Source organism: Dermochelys coriacea, chromosome 6 (assembly GCF_009764565.3).
Source record: "Dermochelys coriacea isolate rDerCor1 chromosome 6, rDerCor1.pri.v4, whole genome shotgun sequence".
NCBI classification, from domain to species: Eukaryota; Metazoa; Chordata; order Testudines; family Dermochelyidae; genus Dermochelys; species Dermochelys coriacea.
The window spans coordinates 40,279,273-40,298,812 of record NC_050073.1 but is presented as its reverse complement, the minus strand read 5'-3'; the positions used below and the strand labels follow the sequence as shown (position 1 = coordinate 40,298,812).

Below are 19,540 nucleotides of genomic sequence, written 5' to 3'. Positions count from 1 at the left end.
TAAGGAGATCTTGTTTCCAGTCATCCATGTTTCAACATTATCTTCAAATTTATTCAACTGAGAATAACAAGGGCTTAATTTAAACTCTTTATAGGCACATTTCTCTTCTCTTTGTAGATTTTATCCGAGCTGTCAAATTTGTAGTCTTGTGTGTATACTCCAATGCTAAAAATAGAGCTTTACAATTAGAAAAGAACCAAAGGAGAAAAAAAAGTATTTTTAAATATTTTACAAGTTAAAATATTTAAGTTTGAACTTGTTTTGCTTGTTGGTTTTCACAAAAGATACATGAAGTTTCTGAAGGTAAAAGAACAACTGCTATGTAGTAAGAAAAGCTTTCACTCTAAGACCGTCTGGGACAAGTTGCCACAATGTTCCTATATTTTCTTTGTATGATCTGTACATTTACCTGGTCATTTAAAGATTGTCCAAATACAAGAAAAGAGCTCCTTAGCTTCAGAAAGTGTTAGACACATTGATCTGTCTTTATGCATTTCTCTTTCTCTGGCTGCATTTGTTTCCAAACCCTTATTGCAAGAATTTCCTCATATTTAACTAATTACATAACGCCATTACATAGTGTTCATCTTTTATTCTTGACCTCTGTTCAGGCCTCTACTTGATATAACTTTTCTATGCAGAAGTCCTGACTCTCGTTATGATAAAGCTCTAGAAATTGTTTGAAGATTGCATTATAAATACTGTTCACATTTTCGTTACCTACCAGTTTTACAATATCTATCATAATTTGATTTTGCTGTTGTGTCCTTCTCCCCTAAAGGACATTCAGTTACTTTGATATAGTTTTTAGTTTAACACCGCCCATTCTGCCTCCCACCACCACCCTTTTCATACCTTATATGAAGCTTGAGAATAAAATTTGTTCTTCGGTGGCTTTGCTGCTCTCCTTTTGGCAAATGCTTAGTTTCTCCCTACTTGTTGTTCAGCAGGAGCCAGCTTGCTAGCCTCCATTTGCTATTGCCTGCTGTGCATCAGCTTCAGTGTTGCCTGTTAGCAAGAAGGTGCAACAGTTCCGGGAGCAGTTTTTGCCGTAGCTATAGAGGTGGAAGAGATGCTTTACCTTATGCTGCAAACACAGAAATCTATTAGGATGGGCAGATGTGCTTGAATACGTTTGACTGCATTTCTTTCTGCACCTTCACCCAAAAACAAACCAATATCAAGCCTTCATTGGAAGTTCAAAAAATAATTGGTCAGCTGCCCTGAAGAGGTGCAGAGGATTTTTCAGTTATTACATCAATCTTTGGACTGCCCATAGCAGTTGTCAAAGTTCCTTCCCCACTCTGAACTCTAGGGTACGGATGTGGGGACCTGCATGAAAAGCCCCCTAAGCTTATTTTTATCAGCTTAGGTTAAAACTTCCCCAAGGTACAAAGTATTTTACCTTTTTGCCCCTGGACTTTATTGCTGCCACCGCCAAGCGTCTAACAAATATATAACAGGAAAAGAGTCCTCTTGGAAACGTCTTTCCCCCCAAATATCCTCCCAAACCCTACACCCCCTTTCCTGGAGAAGGCTTAAGAAAAAGCCTCACCAATTTGCATAGGTGAACACAGACCCAAATCCTTGGATTGTAAGAATAATGAAAAAGCAATCAGGTTCTTAAAAGAAGAATTTGAATTGAAGTAAAAGTAAAAGAATCATCTCTGTAAAATCTGGATGGTAAATACCTTACAGGGTAATTAGATTCAAAACATAGAGAATCTCTCTAAGCAAAACCTTAAGTTACAAAAAGACACACAAACAGTCCATTCAGCACAACTTATTTTATCAGCCATTTAAACAAAACAGAATCTAAGGCATATCTAAGTAGATTGCTTATTAGCCCTTTAGTTCTGACCTGCATTCCTGCTCTGGTCCTGGCAAAGGCAACACACAGACCAAGAGAACCCTTTGTCCCCCCACCCCAGCTTTGAAAGTATCTTGTCTCCTCATTGGTTATTTTGGTCAGGTGCCAGCGAGGTTATCTTTAGCTTCTTAACCCTTTAGAGGTGAAAGGGTTTTTTTCCCCTCTGGCCAGGAGGGATTTAAAGGTGGTTAGCCTTCCCTTTATATTTATGACAGCAGTATATTATTTCTACATTATAGTTAGGCCTGGTCTACAGTTCGGGTTACCAACCTCCCAGGATTGCCTTGGATTCTCTAGGAATTAATGATTAATCTTTAATTAAAGATAATGTCATGTGATGAAACCTCCAGGAATTCATCCAACCAAAGTTGGCAGCCCTATTACCCTGAAAAGTTTTACCAGTACAACTATGTCAGTCAGATTTTGTTGCCAATGTACCAGTCAAAGCCCCTATGTGGATATAGCTATATTGTTGTAAAGGTGATTTATATCAGTGTAATTTATTCCCTTTCCTATATGGGAATATCTATACCGCTCTAAATTATCTTTATTCTGGTATGGCTGCATCACGATTAAGGGAGTTGTAGTGCTTTAACGGTAGGTAAAGCAGAACTTTCTAGTGTAGGCAAGCCCTTCCTGAAGTTGGACCCTTATGTAGCCTTGTAAACATACAGTATACTGTGAGCTACAGTCAACTAAGAGAAAATAAGCTTTTGTTTGGTATCACTAAGGTACTTTTGGCAAAGGAAAGAGGGATAACAGAGAATCAAGGACCAAGAAATAGAGACACTATACTTATTCCTGGAAAGGGTGGTGTAAATTAAAAGAAGGGGGAGAGAACAGGTGAAGGAGTCAAGGATATAAATGAGTAATCCCTGCAACAACCACTGAAAACCCACAAACCAAGTTAATTTAGTTAGTGAGCCCCTCAAACTCTCTCCCACAAGCCTTATCTGGGTGGTAGAGATGAAACCTGTTGTGAAAGGTTTGCTGCAAAGCAGACTGCTCTCCCTTTTGGCTGGAGTGAGTCCCCGGCTGTGGGTGCATTGTCCTCTGTGGCAGAGAGCAACTTAGGAGCTGTATTCTCTCCAGCTGCTCTAACCTGTCCTGAGGCAGCCAGCCCTCTCTTTGGTCACATGGTCCTTCCCAGGTTCAGCTCACATATCACAGCCATGTGGGGACCCTCTGGGACCTGCAGTTGTGTCTCTCAGGCATGCCAATCAAGCATTGACCCTAGTAACTCCTCCTCTACCGAAACATGGGGTCTGTCTGCACATGGCTAACATATGTTTGTGGTCCCAGCCCACATGCAGCCTCTCCAGGGCCTGCAGTTGGTTGCTCTGCTTCTTAGTCTGGCTCCTGGGCAGGACCCCATCATACATGTGTCCCCTTCAAGCACAGGTGTCAAGATTCCTTCCCCACTCTGAACTCTAGGATACAGATGTGGGGACTGGCATGAAAGACCCACTAAGCTTATTCTTTTCAGCTTAGGTTAAAAACTTCCCCAAGGTACAATCTTCGCCTTGTCCTTGAACAGTATGCTGCCACCACCAAGCGTTTTAAACAAAGTACAGGGAAAGAGACCACTTGGAGACGTCTTCCCCCAAAATATCCCCCCCTAGCCCTAAACCCCCTTTCCTGGGGAAGGCTTGATAATAATCATCACCAATTGGTAAAGATAAACACAGACCCAAACCCTTGGATCTTAAGAACAATGAAAAAGCAATCAGGTTCTTAAAAGAAGAATTTTAATTACAGAAAAAGTAAAAGAATCATCTCTGTAAAATCAGGATGGTAAATACCTTACAGGGTAATCGGATTCAAAACACAGAAAATCCCTCTAGGCAAAACCGTAAGTTACAAAAGACACAAAAACAGGAATACACATTCCCTCCAGCACAGTTTATTTTACAAGCCATTAAACAAAAGAAAATCTAACGCATTTTCTAGCTAGATTACTTACTAACTTTACAGGAGTTGTAAGGCTTGCATTCCTGATCTGTTCCTGGCAAAAGCATCGCACAAACAGCCCAAACCCTTTTGCTCTCACCCTCCCTCCAGCTTTTTGAGTCAGGTGCCAGTGGGGTTACCTTAGCTTCTTAACCCTTTACAAGTGAAAGGATTTTGCCTCTGGCCAGGAGGGATTTTATAGCACTGTATACAGAAAGGTGGTTACTCTTTCCATTATATTTATGACAACAGGTGAGGAAGCAAAGTCTCAGCTGTGGTTCTAGTCTCTGCCTCCATGCTGCTCTCTGGGGAAGCTGCTTCTCTGAAGCCCCCAAACTGGCCAGGGGGCTACATTAATATTTGCATTGTTTAACTTGCCAAGTGGACTAAACTGTGCTTTATTGTTTATCCCTGGTTTCTGTTGCATGATCCTCACCTGTACTCCATTGAAATAACAGAAATTAAGAAGAGCACTAAAGTAGTAACAGGAGGACCTGCTGCTAGTCCAGCTTCCATTGTAGCCAATGTCAAAACTCCCTTGGAGTTCAATAGCAGTAGTATAATATGTATATCAAGAACTGTTCAGATGAACAAGGTTGTTTAATCAGCAATCTCATTAGGCATGAGCAGCTAGAGAAGAGAATCCTTATTTAGGTCATAATTGTGTACTTGTTTAGCCCCTCCATGGGTTGCTCAGTGTTCTCTGAGGTTATACCTTGTTAACAAAGCAGTTGCATGGAAGGAGAGAGGCAAAGAAACTCCTTATAAGAATTCACTGTACCAAATTCTCTTGTCACCTACACCATTGGAAATTCAGGAAGTGAAAGGAGTACCTCCATGGAAGTGAAAGGACTACCTCCAGATTCCCAGAGAATTAAGGGCAGAATCTGGCAATAGATCAGTTTCCACAGTTTCCATGATACATATTTACATATAATCAAGTATATTTTCCCCATTTAGAATGGAGATGAAAAACAATCAATGTTTTCCTAATTGGCACTGCTATTAAAATTCTCAGTTGAGTGGCTTAAGTGCTGAATGTCTATGGAGGCTGAACTAATTTCTTGTGTTCACAGATGATCACTTCCAGGTCAGCCCTGACCATGAACAGCAGGTATAATAGGCAAGGGGAGGCATTGCCTCCCATACCACAGCCATCCCTGCTGCCCGACACCTAGGCTGTGGTGCCCCTTCCTGCTCTGACCCTTTCCTGAGGCTCCCATGACTTGCTGCTGCTACCTGGAGTCTTCCTCCTCTCCTCCTGTCTCCTCCATCCCACCCCCCTACCCCCTCAGAGGTCCCCGCAGCTGCGTTCTCCTCACCTGTGTGTGTGTATGTGTGTGGGTGGGTGTGTGTGTGAGAGAGAGAGAGCGAGAGAGAGAGAATGTGAGTGGGGAGTCAGTGGCAGATGGGAGGAGTGAGGAGGCGAGCAGCGGGGATCACCGAATAACTTTACACAGTGAAAAAGCCTTGCCATTAAAGTGGTAATAAAGCCATTTAACAGGCATTTGCCAACACCCAGGAAGCCTTTGGCCACATTCAGCTGGCTTTTATATTGTAGGAAAATGTGTTTTGGGGGTTAAAAACAATTTCCAAATGACGATCCTTCAGTTAGTCTCTGTACCCAGAAGAAGTAACTGCTAACCTGGCTCAAGGAGGGGCTGACATAGCCGGTGAGTTTATTTCTTGATCTAGTTGTTTTAGTCAAACCCAGTTTAAGTAAACGAGTCTGGCAGGGAATTCTGTGCAACAGAGGTGATTAAACTACTGCCTTAATGCAGGCTGTCAATGACAAGCACTTTTTCAAAAGGAAAGATTAGGCTTCAGGTTGGCACAGGTATCCCGGTTTTTTGTCTCTCTCTATACAGCATACGCCAAACTCCCTGCCATGCAGAGGAGAATCCATCTGGCAATTGAGCTACACCTGTTGCCTGTTCAGTTCCCTTGGGGAATGTTATTAGTGCTTTATGGTGAAAAGGGGAGAGGGTGTCACAGGGCGGGGGGGAGAAGCAGCAGCATGGTGAGGAGGTGCGCGGCGAGCCAGCTGCACGCAGGTTGTGATGGGGGTCTCATGGTGGGTGGGGAAAGGGTCTGGTGCGGGGAGTGAGGAGGCGAGCAGCAGGTGGGTGAGCGGCAGGCGGGTGCGGGAGGAGGTGAGTCAGCAGTGGGTGGAGGCGGGGCCTGGGGCAGAGCAGGGGTGGAGTGTGGGTGGAGCTATGGGTGGAAGAGGCAGGACAAGGAGCTTGCCTCCCTCAGGGGAAGTTTCACCCACCACCCATGGTCCTGACCCACACTGGTGGTGGGAAACTCTGTCTCTGTTCTGTGGCTAAGCAGAGGCCTTCTTTTAATATTATTGTCTTTCTGTCACTTGTCTGTGTCCCTGAATTCATTTTTTAATGAAATAAAGAATATGGACAGTAGAACATATGAGGCAAAAATCTTACAGCACGCTCTTTGTGCATACGTCTTGAGAACACATCATTTTACAGAGCCCTACACCCACATTTGAAATATGTCTGAGGACCAGATATACTCTTCATTTTGTAGAAAGTAAGACTGATGTTCTAAACCATCAATTATCCTGGAATGTTTGTCATGAAAAATCAATAATACAGACTTCAATCTACCAGTTGTAGGCAGGACTTTGAAATTTATTCAGAGAAGGACAGTGTACCTTTTGCATTTTAAAATGAAAAGTATCCCTGCTCATTCCTTCTTACTTTCATTGGCACCATTCCACATTTTAAAATACCTTGCAAGATTATGATCTCATTGACACTAGTGCAAATCAGGATTAACTCATTTGACCTTAAAGTAGGCAAGTATTCTGGGATATATATCAGGGTAACTCAGCAGAATTTGGCCTATTTTGCCTACACTCTGCATTTTTTAAAGTGATAGGAATATGGGAATAACAACAGGAATAATCTTTTTAGAACTGAAATTCTTTATGGTGGACGTTTTTAAATTAGTTTGGTGTGTTGTGTAGTCTTATTGGGTCCACAGTGTGTAGGAATCATGGCTCAGGTTATGCTCCTGCACCAAGAACTCCCATCACAGGTAGCAGTGGTGTGGAGGATCCAGGATCCAAGGAGCTATGTCTCCTCTCCACTCTAGTGGGTCTGATAGTGAGGAGAATGAGTAGAGCTTTGGCTCCAGCTCCCATTTCTCCTTGTGGTATAGCTATTCAGATAGAGCTAGTCAGAAATTTTCTGATGGGACATTTTTCTGCTCAAGAAACTCTCTGAAGAAGTACAGGAACAAATCTACACAGACACACCACTAGAGCCCCAACGAGGGGTATTCTGTCTGCTAACCAAGATCCATAAACCTGGGAATCCTGGATGCCCCATCATCGCAGGCATTGGCACCCTGACAGCAGGATTGTCTGGCTATGCAGACTCTCTCCTCAGGCTCTACACTACCAGCTCTCCCTATCTTCGAGATACCACTGACTTCCTGAGGAAACTACAATCCATTGGTGATCTTTCAGAAAACACCATCCTGGCCACTATGGATGTAGAAGCCCTCTACACCAACATTCCACACAAAGATGGACTACAAGTTGTCAGGAACAGTATCCCTGATAATGTCATTGCAAACCTGGTGGTGAACTTTGTGACTTTATCCTCACCTACTACTCTTTCAGATTTGGGGACAATTTATACCTTCAAGTCAGCAGGACTGCTATGGGTACCCACATGGCCCTACAGTATGCCAACGTTTTTATGGCTGACTTAGAGCAATGCTTCTTCAACTCTCGTCCCCTAATGGCCCTACTCTATTTGCATTACATTGATGACATCTTCATCATTCCATGGGAGGGAGACCAGGATTTCAACAATTTCCACCCTATCATCAGCCTCAGCCTGGACCAGACCACACAAGAGATCCACTTCCTAGAAACTACAGTGGAAATAAGCGATGGTCACATAAACACCACCCTATACCGGAAACCTTCTGACTACTATGCTTACCTACATGCCTCCAGCTTTCATCCAGACCACGTCACACAATCTGTTGTCTACAGCCAAGCTCTGAGATATAACCGCATTTGCTCCAGTCCCCTCAGCCAGAGACAAACACCTACAAGATCTCTGTCAAGCATTCTTAAAACTACAATACCCACCTGGTGAAGTGAAGAAACAGATTGACAGAACCAGAAGGGTACCCAGAAGTCACCTACTACAGGACAGGCCCAACAAAGAAAGTAACAGAACACCACTAGCCATCGCCTGCAGCCCCCAACTAAAACCCCTTCAGTGCATCATCAAGGATCTACAACCTATCCTGAAGGATGATCCCTCACTTGGGAGACAGGCCAGTCCTCGCTTACAGACAGCCCTCCCAACCTGAAGCAAATACTCACTCACCAGCAATTACACACCACACAACCGAAACACTAACCCAGGAACCAATCCCTGCAACAGACCCTATTGCCAACTCTGTCTGCATATCTATTCAAGGGACACCATCATAGGACCTAACCACATCACCCACACCATCAGGGGCTCATTCACCTGCACATCTACCAATGTGATATATGCCATCATGTGCCAGCAATGCCCCTCTGCCATGTACATTGGCCAAACTGGAGAGTCTCTAGGTAAAAGAATAAATGGACACAAATCAGATGTCAAGAATTATAACATTCAAAAATCAATAGGAGAACACTTGAACCTCCCTGGTCACTCAATAACAGACTTAAAAGTGGCAATTCTTCAACAAAAAAATCTTCAAAAACAGATTCCAATGAGAAACGGAAGAACTGGAATTAATTTGCAAACTGGACACCATCAAATTAGTCCTGAATAAAGACTGGGAGTGGATGGGTCACTACAAAAACTAATTTCCCGCTGCTGATACTCACACCTTTCTTGTCAACTGTTTGAAATGGGCCACCTTGATTACATTGGCTCATTAGCACTACAAAAGTGATTTCCCCCTCCCTTGGTACTCACCCCTTCTTGTCAATTGTTGAGAATAGCCCACTTCTACCTTATTTGAATTGGCTCATTAGCACTGACCTCCCCACTTTATAAGGCAATGCCCATCTTGAAATTTCATGTGCTGTGTATTTATGCTTGCCTTTGTATTTTTCCTTCCATGCATCTGATGAAGTGGGTTTTAGCCCATGAAAGCTTATGCTCAAATAAATTTGTTAGTCTCTAAGGTACACAAGGACTCCTCTTTGTTTTTTTTTCTGTCAGAGAATGCTGATTTCATCAAAATCAAAATGTTTCAAAGAGACAGCTTGTTTTGATGAAGTTGCAATAAAGACCAGGCAGGGTTCCGGTACAACCCTGCCTGGTTTCCTGCCAGCTCTCATGCCTTACTCTGTGACAGCCTGACTGATTGCCTACAAAGGGGCTCAGGATTCCAGGTTCCCAACTCTTTGGCTGCCCATGTGGCAGGCCAACAGGGAGCTAAAAGCCTGGGAGCCCTGACTCTCAAAATTCCTAAGGTCTTTGGCTCCTCATGAGCTGCTGTGGAGCAGGGTTCCTAGGGTTCTTTTGGAAACCTGTCTGGGTTCTTGGCAGCTCACTTACTTGGTTACTCCATAGATTGCTTGGCAGGTGACCACAGAGTAATGCTGTCCAGAGCCCTGTCATATCACCTGAATGGCTGAAGTGAGCTGGGAGCTGTGGGTCTCTAATTTGTCATTTTTACAGTGTTTTCTGCTGTAGACCAGTTTTCAGTGAGACACTGGAGAAAACCTAGCACTCAGAGTGCTATTAAGAGTTTTGGACAGGTTTGAAAGCCTCACTGTAACACAATGGCTCTGCAGCACAGGCAATATTAATTACACAGCAGTGGAGGAGTATAACCGAAAGGTTTAGATAATACATGCCTTTGTTTTCTTGAGTTTAAATGAAATAAAAGTGAGAGATCTTATTTGGGACATCCAAAATCCTGTAACACATGTAATTGCACTCAGAGTTGTAGAATAATAGAGACAGAGAACTGTACAGGTGGAAAAGACCTCAAGAAGCCATCAAATCCACCCCCTGCACTGAGGTAGGACCGAAAATTTGGTATTGAACAAAGCCACTGAGTGAGTGTGTATATTCCAAGAAACATCAAAGGCTGTCAAGCTCATGAAAACAGGTTTCCAGCATGTCTGCTTCTGGCTATGTCTGAAAATACAATGAGAATAACCTTTCTCCTTGGCAGTTTTGAAATTTCAACTGTGGCCTTGGGTTGGAACTGGATTTAAGATGTATATGGACATTTGAGAACCCATTAGGATCAGCACAAGAAATCAGCAAAAGTTTTGCAATTCAGATAAGCACTATAAACTTTGGACAATTTATACAGAACTGGGCTAAAATCCCTTGAGGATAGATTTTCTCATGAGGTTTTTGGTACATCCTGCTTCTAATCAGAAATCAAGAAATAAAACATAGACCAACCCCCTTCTTCCTTTTCTTTTGCTGGTCCATGGCATCTCCTGTACCTCTTCTGACCAGAAGTATGAACAAATGAAAAGTTATCTAAATATCTTCAGCCTCTTAAAAGTTTGATGATTCAAGTTTGGTAAAAAGGCTTTGGGTATTTCTTTCTTTAAGTGAGCTGATTTATCTGTTTCTATGTGGAAAGAAGAGGAGTGTGCATTCTTTTTCTGTGCCACTCCTAGTGAAGTACCTAATAAAGTAGAAGATTGATTGTAAGCTAGGAAGATCAGAGAAAAGACATATGCTGGAGATGGAACAATGGATGAGTGATAATTTATTGAAAGCTGCTCACCATGAAAGGGATATGATATAGACCGTGGGGGGTGGAAAAACCCAACAGGCATTAAGTCTCATAAATTTGAATACCACATTGGCTCAAATGTTTCTCTTTCCACACAGCATAGAGCGGAGCAAAAATGATCGTCGGAATGTCAGTGATAGCGACCATATCAGAACCTATATAAATAGATGTGCAATCTTGGATGCTTTTTGTTTTTATAGAATAAAACCTGTGAAGCCCCTGTAAAGATTGGGGCTTCGTATTATGCAAGCACATCTAAAGAAACAGTGTCTCCCCCAAAGAATTTGCAATCTTAAAACGTGACATATGAAATGACAAATATACGCTTTTTATATGCATATGTACATCTGCAGTTTTTAAAATTTATAAATATACAAAGTAGGTGACAGCTGTGTCCACCTGTCCTTAAAACAATTATTTATTAGATGATTTCTTTTAGACAAAAGTAGGGAGCCTTGAAAGACAAAAGGACTACAGAAATAAATGAACATGTCATTTAGGGGAAACACTTGGAGTGAATCTATAAAACACATTTTACTTCAGTCAATATGCTGATGGTCAGGACCATATAAACTTCTGAACAATTTTGTATCTTGGAGACATTCCATGGCTAGGGTTTGGAAACTATTATTTGTTTGCTGCTGCAGTGATGTTCAGCACTAGGGAAAGTACTTGAGTTTGTCTTTATCTGAAAAAATATGCTTCAAGCAACAAAACACTTCTTTCTTCAATAAAAAAAAATATTGTTGCATTTCCCTGTTAGATTGATGTAGTGAATTATTCCTTAAGCATCCACTAAGGGGAGTATGGTGCTGGACCAGCCTTTCTGGTTTCTATGACAACAGTGGGGAGTGGAGTCTTTCAAGCTAAGTGCTTGCTAAAGCAGGTGTCGGGTTGCATAGCTCTTCAGAAGCGCCTAGATTCTATGCAGCCGGGGAGTCTTTCCATTTCCCATTTGAAACCTCTTGACCTCCTTGAGTTCAGTGAGTGAATATTGTCAAGCTCCTATGAATGAAAATGGTTCATCATTCGGGCTCTATTCAGTCCTTTAGACAGCAAAAAGGTCAGTAGATTTTTGTCTCTAGCATTGTGTGGTAAATTATTAGGTCTGCATGCCCTTGCAGTCTGATCTAATACAAGGACCAGTACACCAGCAGTTCCTGATACCGGACTATGTGTGATGCAGATGTGTTTAAACTCTTGCAGTAAGTTACAATGTTATCCATCAGTTTGGTCCCTGAAATGGCTACATTTTTTCTACCATTGCAAGACAAGTAACATTCTCTAGGATTATAATATCTGCTGTATACTAAATATGGTTGTTTGGTTTACATTCTAAAAGGCATTCAAAGATTTTGATTTTATGCAAATAATCCATGTCCTTTAAAAGATCCACATTGCAGTGCAGTGCAAGGAAAAATGTGCTTGGCATAGCTGCATTTCATTGTTACAGGATGTTTCTGTGAGTGTATTTCATTGCAGCTGAATGGTATTTGCTTTTAAAAGGCTGAAGATCACAAGTAAGTAGCACCATAGCCGTCATTTGCTACTTTTACAAGCATGCTTTTACAATACCCGTGCTAATGCTGCATGATGTTTGACTATAGAATTGATCTAATACATTTAGTTTTTCAGGAAAACTTTGTTCAGTATTGAAACTGCTTCCTTAGTTCTATTCAGCTGTTATCATAAATACTCAATACTGTTTTATGGCTTTAGGTGAAAGTGACAAAGATTTTGTGGGGGTTTCTCCCTCTAGTTTTCTGCTGTTTTCTTTTATTTTGGTAATGTGGTTTTTATTTGTAGCCTATATAATACATTAGTAAAATCATGAATCAAGTACAAACCATACAGAAGAAGAAAATAACCATAGCTATTCAGCACTTTAGTTCCCCAAAACAAAAATACCTAACTTTGATCCTTGTCTGCTTTTGCACATCAAGAACATTGGAATCTTTGGCTACTGCCCAGTAAGACTCTTAATATATGTCTGTTAGCAACTGTGACTGAAATATTTATTAATCATTGTAATCTCCTGTTAACATGGTGCAATAAAGATCTAATAAATACATTACAAGTTCATGGAAGGTTGGATTTTGTTTGCATGCTTTTTTTCCCCACTGTGATCACATTAGTATTTCATAGGTAAGGAGGGATCAACATTTCCATTGTTAGAGTGGGTCCATTTGTACTGCTACAGTTAGCACAACTCGGTCAGCATTTCTATTCTACTACAAACTTTTATGTCCTGCAGTTCATTAATCCATACAATTTCAGTCGACTACTTTTATCATAAGTTTCAAGCATTCATCCTGGGAACAATTCCTATGTCCACCAAATGTTGTTTAAAATGATCTGTTTGAGTGTATATCTGTGAGTGGAAGCTGAAAAGTTTGATAATATTTGTAATCCTGTAATTCCAAAATAAATTTAACTGACCTTGCGATTTTGCACCCAGCCCCTCCTTTATGTGCTCTAACTGGTTTTGCTGTTCTGAATTGCAAAATGTCCAGTTCATTCCTTTTAAAAATGAGATATTACATAAGTACAGTAAATTGTTTTTCTTAAATGTCATATTTGTGAGCCCATGGACTGATGACAGCTGTGCAGCACATACACGGAGTTTATCGAATCTAACAGTTCCTTCTGAGCCATTACTTATGTCAGGTCAATGATTAATGAACTCGAGAATCCCTCCCAAGGTCCTAAGGGAACTATACCATACTTTTCTTAAAATAATTTCATTTAAAAATTAGCATAATTTCTTAGTTTCAGCATGGAATGTAATTACAGTGACAGAACCACGAAGAACAATGTAGTAATTCTGTATGCTTATAACATTTCCATAACTTCATAATGTATTAGCTCTGCTACAGTCTGTGGAATGAGCTACATACTCAGAAACAGATTCTCATTCTGTCCTTATACTTTGTGCAAAATCTGAGTAAATTGACTTGCCACAATCAAGTTGTGTAAGTGAGATGGAGTGCTCTCAAGAAGTCATGGAGCATGTATACCCATGGACACCATTGCCACGAAATATGGAAACACCCTTGGCCACAAAGAAAAAACCATGTCCCCTTCCCCTCCCCCCCTCCAAAAAAAAGAGAGAGATTGACAGTACAGCGTGCCAACTCACTCTGAGTTAGCTTTCCAAGACCTGGATAGCAGATTTTCTCTCATCCTAATGCTTTTGGGGCCATTGGGAATGGCAGTAGACAAGATTGGTATAAAGGCCACAGGAAAAACAAACAAAACAAAAAACAAACATCTGCCCAAAAAAACAAACCAAATCACAGATAGAAAATTGAGTGCAAAATAATAATAAAAATAAATTCCAGTGATACTTAAGGGGTTAATGTACTAAAGAAATCTAGCACTGCACTTCTGTAGACATGCATAGATTTCTCAACATCAAAAAGTCAGGATATGATTTTTATTCAGACTTGTTTATAAATTTGTCTTTGTATGTTTATCTTGATGCTGCTGATACATATTATTTGTTTAATTGTAGGCAAAAATGTGCCCTAAATTAAATTTTCTACAAAATCAGTGATAATCCTTGTAGAATCGCCAATTGCCCATCACAGCTGTGCTTTCTATACTTCAATTGCATTAAGAGCAAGCTACATTTGGGGTGGGGGGGTAGTTCCAGCAATTATTTCTTTGTGGACCCTCAATATAGAGATAAGATGTAGGTCAAACAAAAAGAGGAATGTATCCTATAAAAGCAATTTATAAGAATACACCTTTTTGTGGACTGAGCCTTATGGGGTAGCCTCGGGCGACACAATACTTGGACTGATTTAATGGAGAGAGGTTAACTTTTACAATCCAACCTTCACTGGTTTGGAGAAAATAGTGTTTGTTTCCCTTAACTGTTTGGTTTACTACTCTGAGGTTTTTTGTTATGGCTAAGAGGATGAGTGGTGGTTTCTTCGGCTTTCTATAATTACATTTCTTTACACAGCTTGAAAGGGAACATCCAAGTTCTCTGGCATGTTGCAGTGAAATCTAGGATCTCTAGTTAGAAAAATACATTTTTATCTGTGTTTTGGTTCCTTGCTTTGTTTTCTTTGGTGATGACAATGGGTCTAGAACAGGAGGTGGGCAGTAGAATATCCAAGCGTGGCTTGGTCCTGCCCTCTGTCCAAAGCAAAGCATATTCACAGTGAATACTCGCAAGTTTCAAAAGTTGCTTTGAAGCACATCATTACATTATCACCTGAGTGGTTAAAAAAAAAATCTATTCTAAAGCCATGCAGAAGTTCATGGAATGGATGTTTCATTTCCCCTTGCCTTGTTTGACTTCAAATGACTGAAATTATCCCTATCAAAAAGAACAACAGTCCTAAAGTTAGACCAATCCAGGTCCACAGCATGATAATGCATTAGATCAGTTGAGCCATCTGGACAGTCCTTTTGTCACTATTTTTAATCTGCATTGTGCCACAAGGCACAGATGCATTGTCATAGCAGAGAAATTCAGTAACATTCCCAAAGGTATACATTTTTCTATCGCGTATTATTATTTAACACTGAATTGTTTATCTATTTACATGTGTCAGATGGGATTTAACCTTTGATTTACTTGCACACAAATTGTCAGAAGAGAAGGAGAGGAATGCCTTGTTTGCTGGTTGATTTTGGGCCATTTTTTGCTAACTGAGGTTTTGGATTTAGTTAGAGAATTCTGATCTGCGAAATGCATTCATGACCTCCTTGACTGATTAAGGCCAATAAAGAGGTTTGGGGCTTTTTATTGCTATGGATTGTTACTATCTTCCTCGGATATGGTGAGCCATAAGCCAGGTGCTCACAAACAGTGATTTGATTCTTGGTCAAGAATCTATTTGGCAAGATACTAAGAAAATTGTGACAGAACAATTCCATCTACACTTAACTGAAAGATATCAATGGGATTCTTATAATCTAATATCAGAATAGGGTATGGAAGGAGTGTTATTCTGCCAGTGATGGGCATGGGGGAAGTCTCAGTGCTGACTTGTATTGCATGTACTTGCTGTTTTTCATAGCTTGAGAGATCCAAACACTGCATCAGATATTATTTATTTGTGTTTACAGTAGTGCCTATTGGATCCAAGCAGGTTAGGCACTGTACATATGTATAGTAAGAGAGTCCCTGCCCCCAAAGAACTTAAAATTAATGTAAAACCAGACATAACAGGTGGGTGAAACAAACCTTGGGCAAAGGTGCAGAAGGAAGAATGAAGTAAAAATAACATGAGCATTTTTTCATGATTAGCTACCTGTGCAATTTGTAAAAGTAGATGTTATATTTAGGTTCCTACACCATGCTCATGTCAGAAGCATACGAGTGCCTGACCGAAATGACAACTGGATATTGTTCATTTACATGCATGATGTGGTGGGATTTTTTCACCTTCTTCTGAAAAAGGTGATATTGGTCTGAATGGATTGTTTGTCTGATATAGTATAGCCTGGGATGCTGCTATTGACTGGCATTGCTCTTTTCAGTACTAGCAGCACTACCTTCTAATTGCAGACTTTGGGACTCATTCCCTATTGCAACATACAATATAAAGTGTATTTGTTCTATTTAGCTTTTGACTGGCTGGCTTCCAATATTTCATTAATTTTAGTTCCAGATGCAAACTTCTGATCACCCCAAACTTTAAAAGTGTTTGGATACAATGTCAAATTTTGTTTCTGGAACTATCTGTATAATAGGCAGAACCAAGACACTGGACTCAAACAACCAAAAATGTTGGCGTTGTTCAGATGTGTGGTTTGATTGGGACTCATCTCTGGAGGATGTATAATTATACTTCCTTTCTTCACAGGAATGTTGATATGTTTCATTAATCAATGTTTATAAAGCACTTTGAGATACTCAGATGAAAGCTGTTATATAATAGTGTACAGTATTACATATTGTGTAAATATGAGATCTAAAACCTGGAGCCTGTTCTAAAAGCTAATTTTATTCAACACAGACTTGCCATTCTAAACGGCATTTTACAATGATCATATTTTTTTTTAACGTTTTGGAAGCTAATGTGGAGCAGAGATATTTGCTGAAATGATTAAAAGGTGCAACTATGTCATAGTTTTATGAATGTCACATTTCATTTTTCTACATGCTATTTCTCACAAAGGCTACAATAATGGCAAAAAGGAAACAATAATTACTCAAAAATAATGCAAAACTAGTGGAAGAGTTATCAGGCCCCATTCCTTTCACCTGCACATGTGTTAAAGTCTCAATGCCGTTCTCAGGGTCTATCAGCTTTACTAAACTGTGTATGGTTATAGCAATGAAAGTAGCCATGAACACACACCTTTTAAAATGTCTTTTCTGTGCTCACTCAGCATGCAGTATTTTAAAGATACAACATATTAAATGTTAGTGTTTAAAATTATATGCCATTATATTGAAAGGCAAGGCCCACATTTTTAAAGAGATACATACATACATACATACTTAGTTGCAGGTCCATGTAAATCCCTTAATGTGCACCCAGATTGTGTAGCCAAAGGTGCTAGAAAGGTGTTAGACCATAATAAGTTTTAAATAATTATCAAATTACAATAGGTTACAATTTCAATGAAATATAGCATTTGTAGTTAATATATGTACAATAATCAAGCCTATATTTCCTGATTTGCATATGTGTTAGGAAAACATTGAGATCTAGAAACCTATTGCATGCTGGAGAATTGTGTTGTCACAGTTCAGTGTTGGTTTGCCTTCTAAATACATTTGGGGTACAGATGTCAACTTGGTGATTGCTCAAGATAATGGCCTGCCTTGGTATTGGTTTATTACCTTCTAATTGTTGTGCAGCTTCAGTTAATTCTCTCTCATAAACATTGTACTTGTGACTAGCCTTGTCAAAATTTTCTGGAGATTGCGAAGAAAAAAATCTGGAGTGTGATAAACCAAAATAATTCTAGGATTTCCTTCACAATTTTCATGTTCCCTATTGATGTAGTCTCTAAGGATTAACTATCAAAGTATACCCACCCAAATTCCCTATGCTAGTTCTGCCCCCAGAAGCTAACATGTTGCACCCAGACACACAGCAAGACTCAGTAAGCCCATGTAAGCACAATTCTTAGTGTTACACATGCAAATGCAGTCTTTTTGGCAGCCAACGGGTCCCAAACATTTGCAGGCACACCCACTCTCCTTTGAAAAATTGTCCCTACATGTTCTTAAGAGGATAGGAGCAATTGCTGAAATTCTTTCCACCACCTGACAGAAAGAACAAAGATAAGGTATTGAGAGAAGCTTATTTTTACTTTGTTTTTAAAGGGCTATGAAAATCACCACAGATGCCTGATGATTCAGAATGACCATTGCTGACTGTCTTGTAGTATTGTTCTGAGGGGAGCCTAACATCCATGAGCTGGCTATAAGAAATGCATTAAAACACATTGTCTATCCATCATTGTTCTCAGCAGGGTAATATAAACAGACATACCACTTGTGGTCACTTAGATCTATTCGGGAGAAATTACTGTAGTTCTTACAATTAGCCAGTGGTTGCTACTTATGGATGTTCAGTCTTGGTAACAGAGTAAAAGAGGGATGAGATAAAGTATATTTTTAATGAAAAAAAAAGTCACTTTTCCATCTATTTAAGAGAAGAATGATACATGAATGGAAAAAGCATCTGTGTCACTAATATAAACTCCATGTGCCCCCCATAACAAATTTGTAATAGCACTAACTATTTCTGTTCAGATGTATTTCTTGGCAACAGAACCATCAGGAAGAAAAAAAATCTCAGGACTGACTGAATGTATTTTATAAGTTCAGCAGCTAGGAAAAGTTTTCCGTGTTTATCAAAAATCATGTTAACCATTTGCACCAAGAGCTTCCCTGTAGGTAATGTATCTACTAGGAATTTTCAGCAAATATGGCCAATTACATTACAAAATATTTAATGGTAACAATAATTTAATAAATATATTGTGATGGCAGGGAGGCCAAGTGTTTGCTGTGCAATCTAAAGTCTTTTTTGTTATATTGGAGTCTGATCCAAAGCCCACTGAAATCGATGGGAGACTCTTCATTCACTTCCATGTGCATTAGAATCCAAAAGGTCTCATTGTATGTGGCATAAGCAATGTTCAGATTGATCTTTTTCTAAATCCATGTTAAAACCAGTTCAGGTGTGCCTGTTTTAAAAACCCTGTTTATGTACTGTGGATTAACCTAGAAGAGTTGTGCTAACTTTTTAAAAGACGCTAAAGTACACAGAAGTGTTTCTCAGCATCTCTGAACCTCTCTGCATGTGAGTACATGCTCGCTGTTCTCCTGGGATCAGATTGTGAGCCCTTCCTCACCTTGGTGAGCACTTACACAAGCAGGTTCACTGATGTTAGTAATCGCTTGTCAGTATTTCTACGGTGGTCACAATTTGGCCCTCAGTAAATGCTTAGATCTTTAAGATCTTCTGTTTGAGTCAGCTTCCACATAAAGACATGGGGAAGATGTGAATGTTCATGTTCCGTCCCTAGGGGCACAGTGGGATTTTTCAGTCTATACAAAAGTAAAATCTGTTGCCAAGAAAGAGGTTTCATTTTCCTCCAGGATTAGGATTAATCTCTAAAACTTCAGGACATTAACAGTCTGAAGAGCCTTACTATCCAGCACCTTCAGAAATTACATCCTTAAAGCATGTTGGGATTGTGGCTTTTAAAAGTGTGCAGGCCAAGAGAACATAATTTTGTTGCTGATTTACTTGTCTTATTGGATTTGCATACAGTGTCCTGTGCAGACAGCTCAAAGACAATGCGTACATGAAAGAAACTGCAAATCAACTATTCACACTTCAAAATTCAGAAGTCTAATTGCTAATCAGTTTAATGCTGCAGATAATAACTTTGGCATGCTTTTGGGGATAGAAAATAAATGAAAAGGTTAAGTAGTGAATAAAATGGAACATATCTGGTTTTACAGATTTAGGATTG

At 40.0% G+C, this 19,540-nt stretch overlaps 1 protein-coding gene across 5 annotated transcripts in view; it reads left to right on the top strand.

Annotated features, from left to right (window-relative positions):
• The window catches only part of ANO3 (anoctamin 3), a 386,869-nt gene that overhangs the window by 137,405 nt on the left and 229,924 nt on the right, over positions 1-19,540 (top strand). Inside the window, exon 1 of one of the 5 annotated variants that reach the window (XM_043516668.1) lies at positions 11,434-11,639. The exons of 3 other annotated variants lie outside the window; for them this stretch is intronic. In XM_043516668.1, the coding sequence (XP_043372603.1) occupies positions 11,588-11,639 (52 nt within the window). In that variant the 5' untranslated portion in view covers positions 11,434-11,587. Of the gene's footprint in view, positions 1-11,433; positions 11,640-19,540 lie in introns of those variants that run through there. One more of the 5 variants, XM_043516669.1, reaches the window with a different exon arrangement.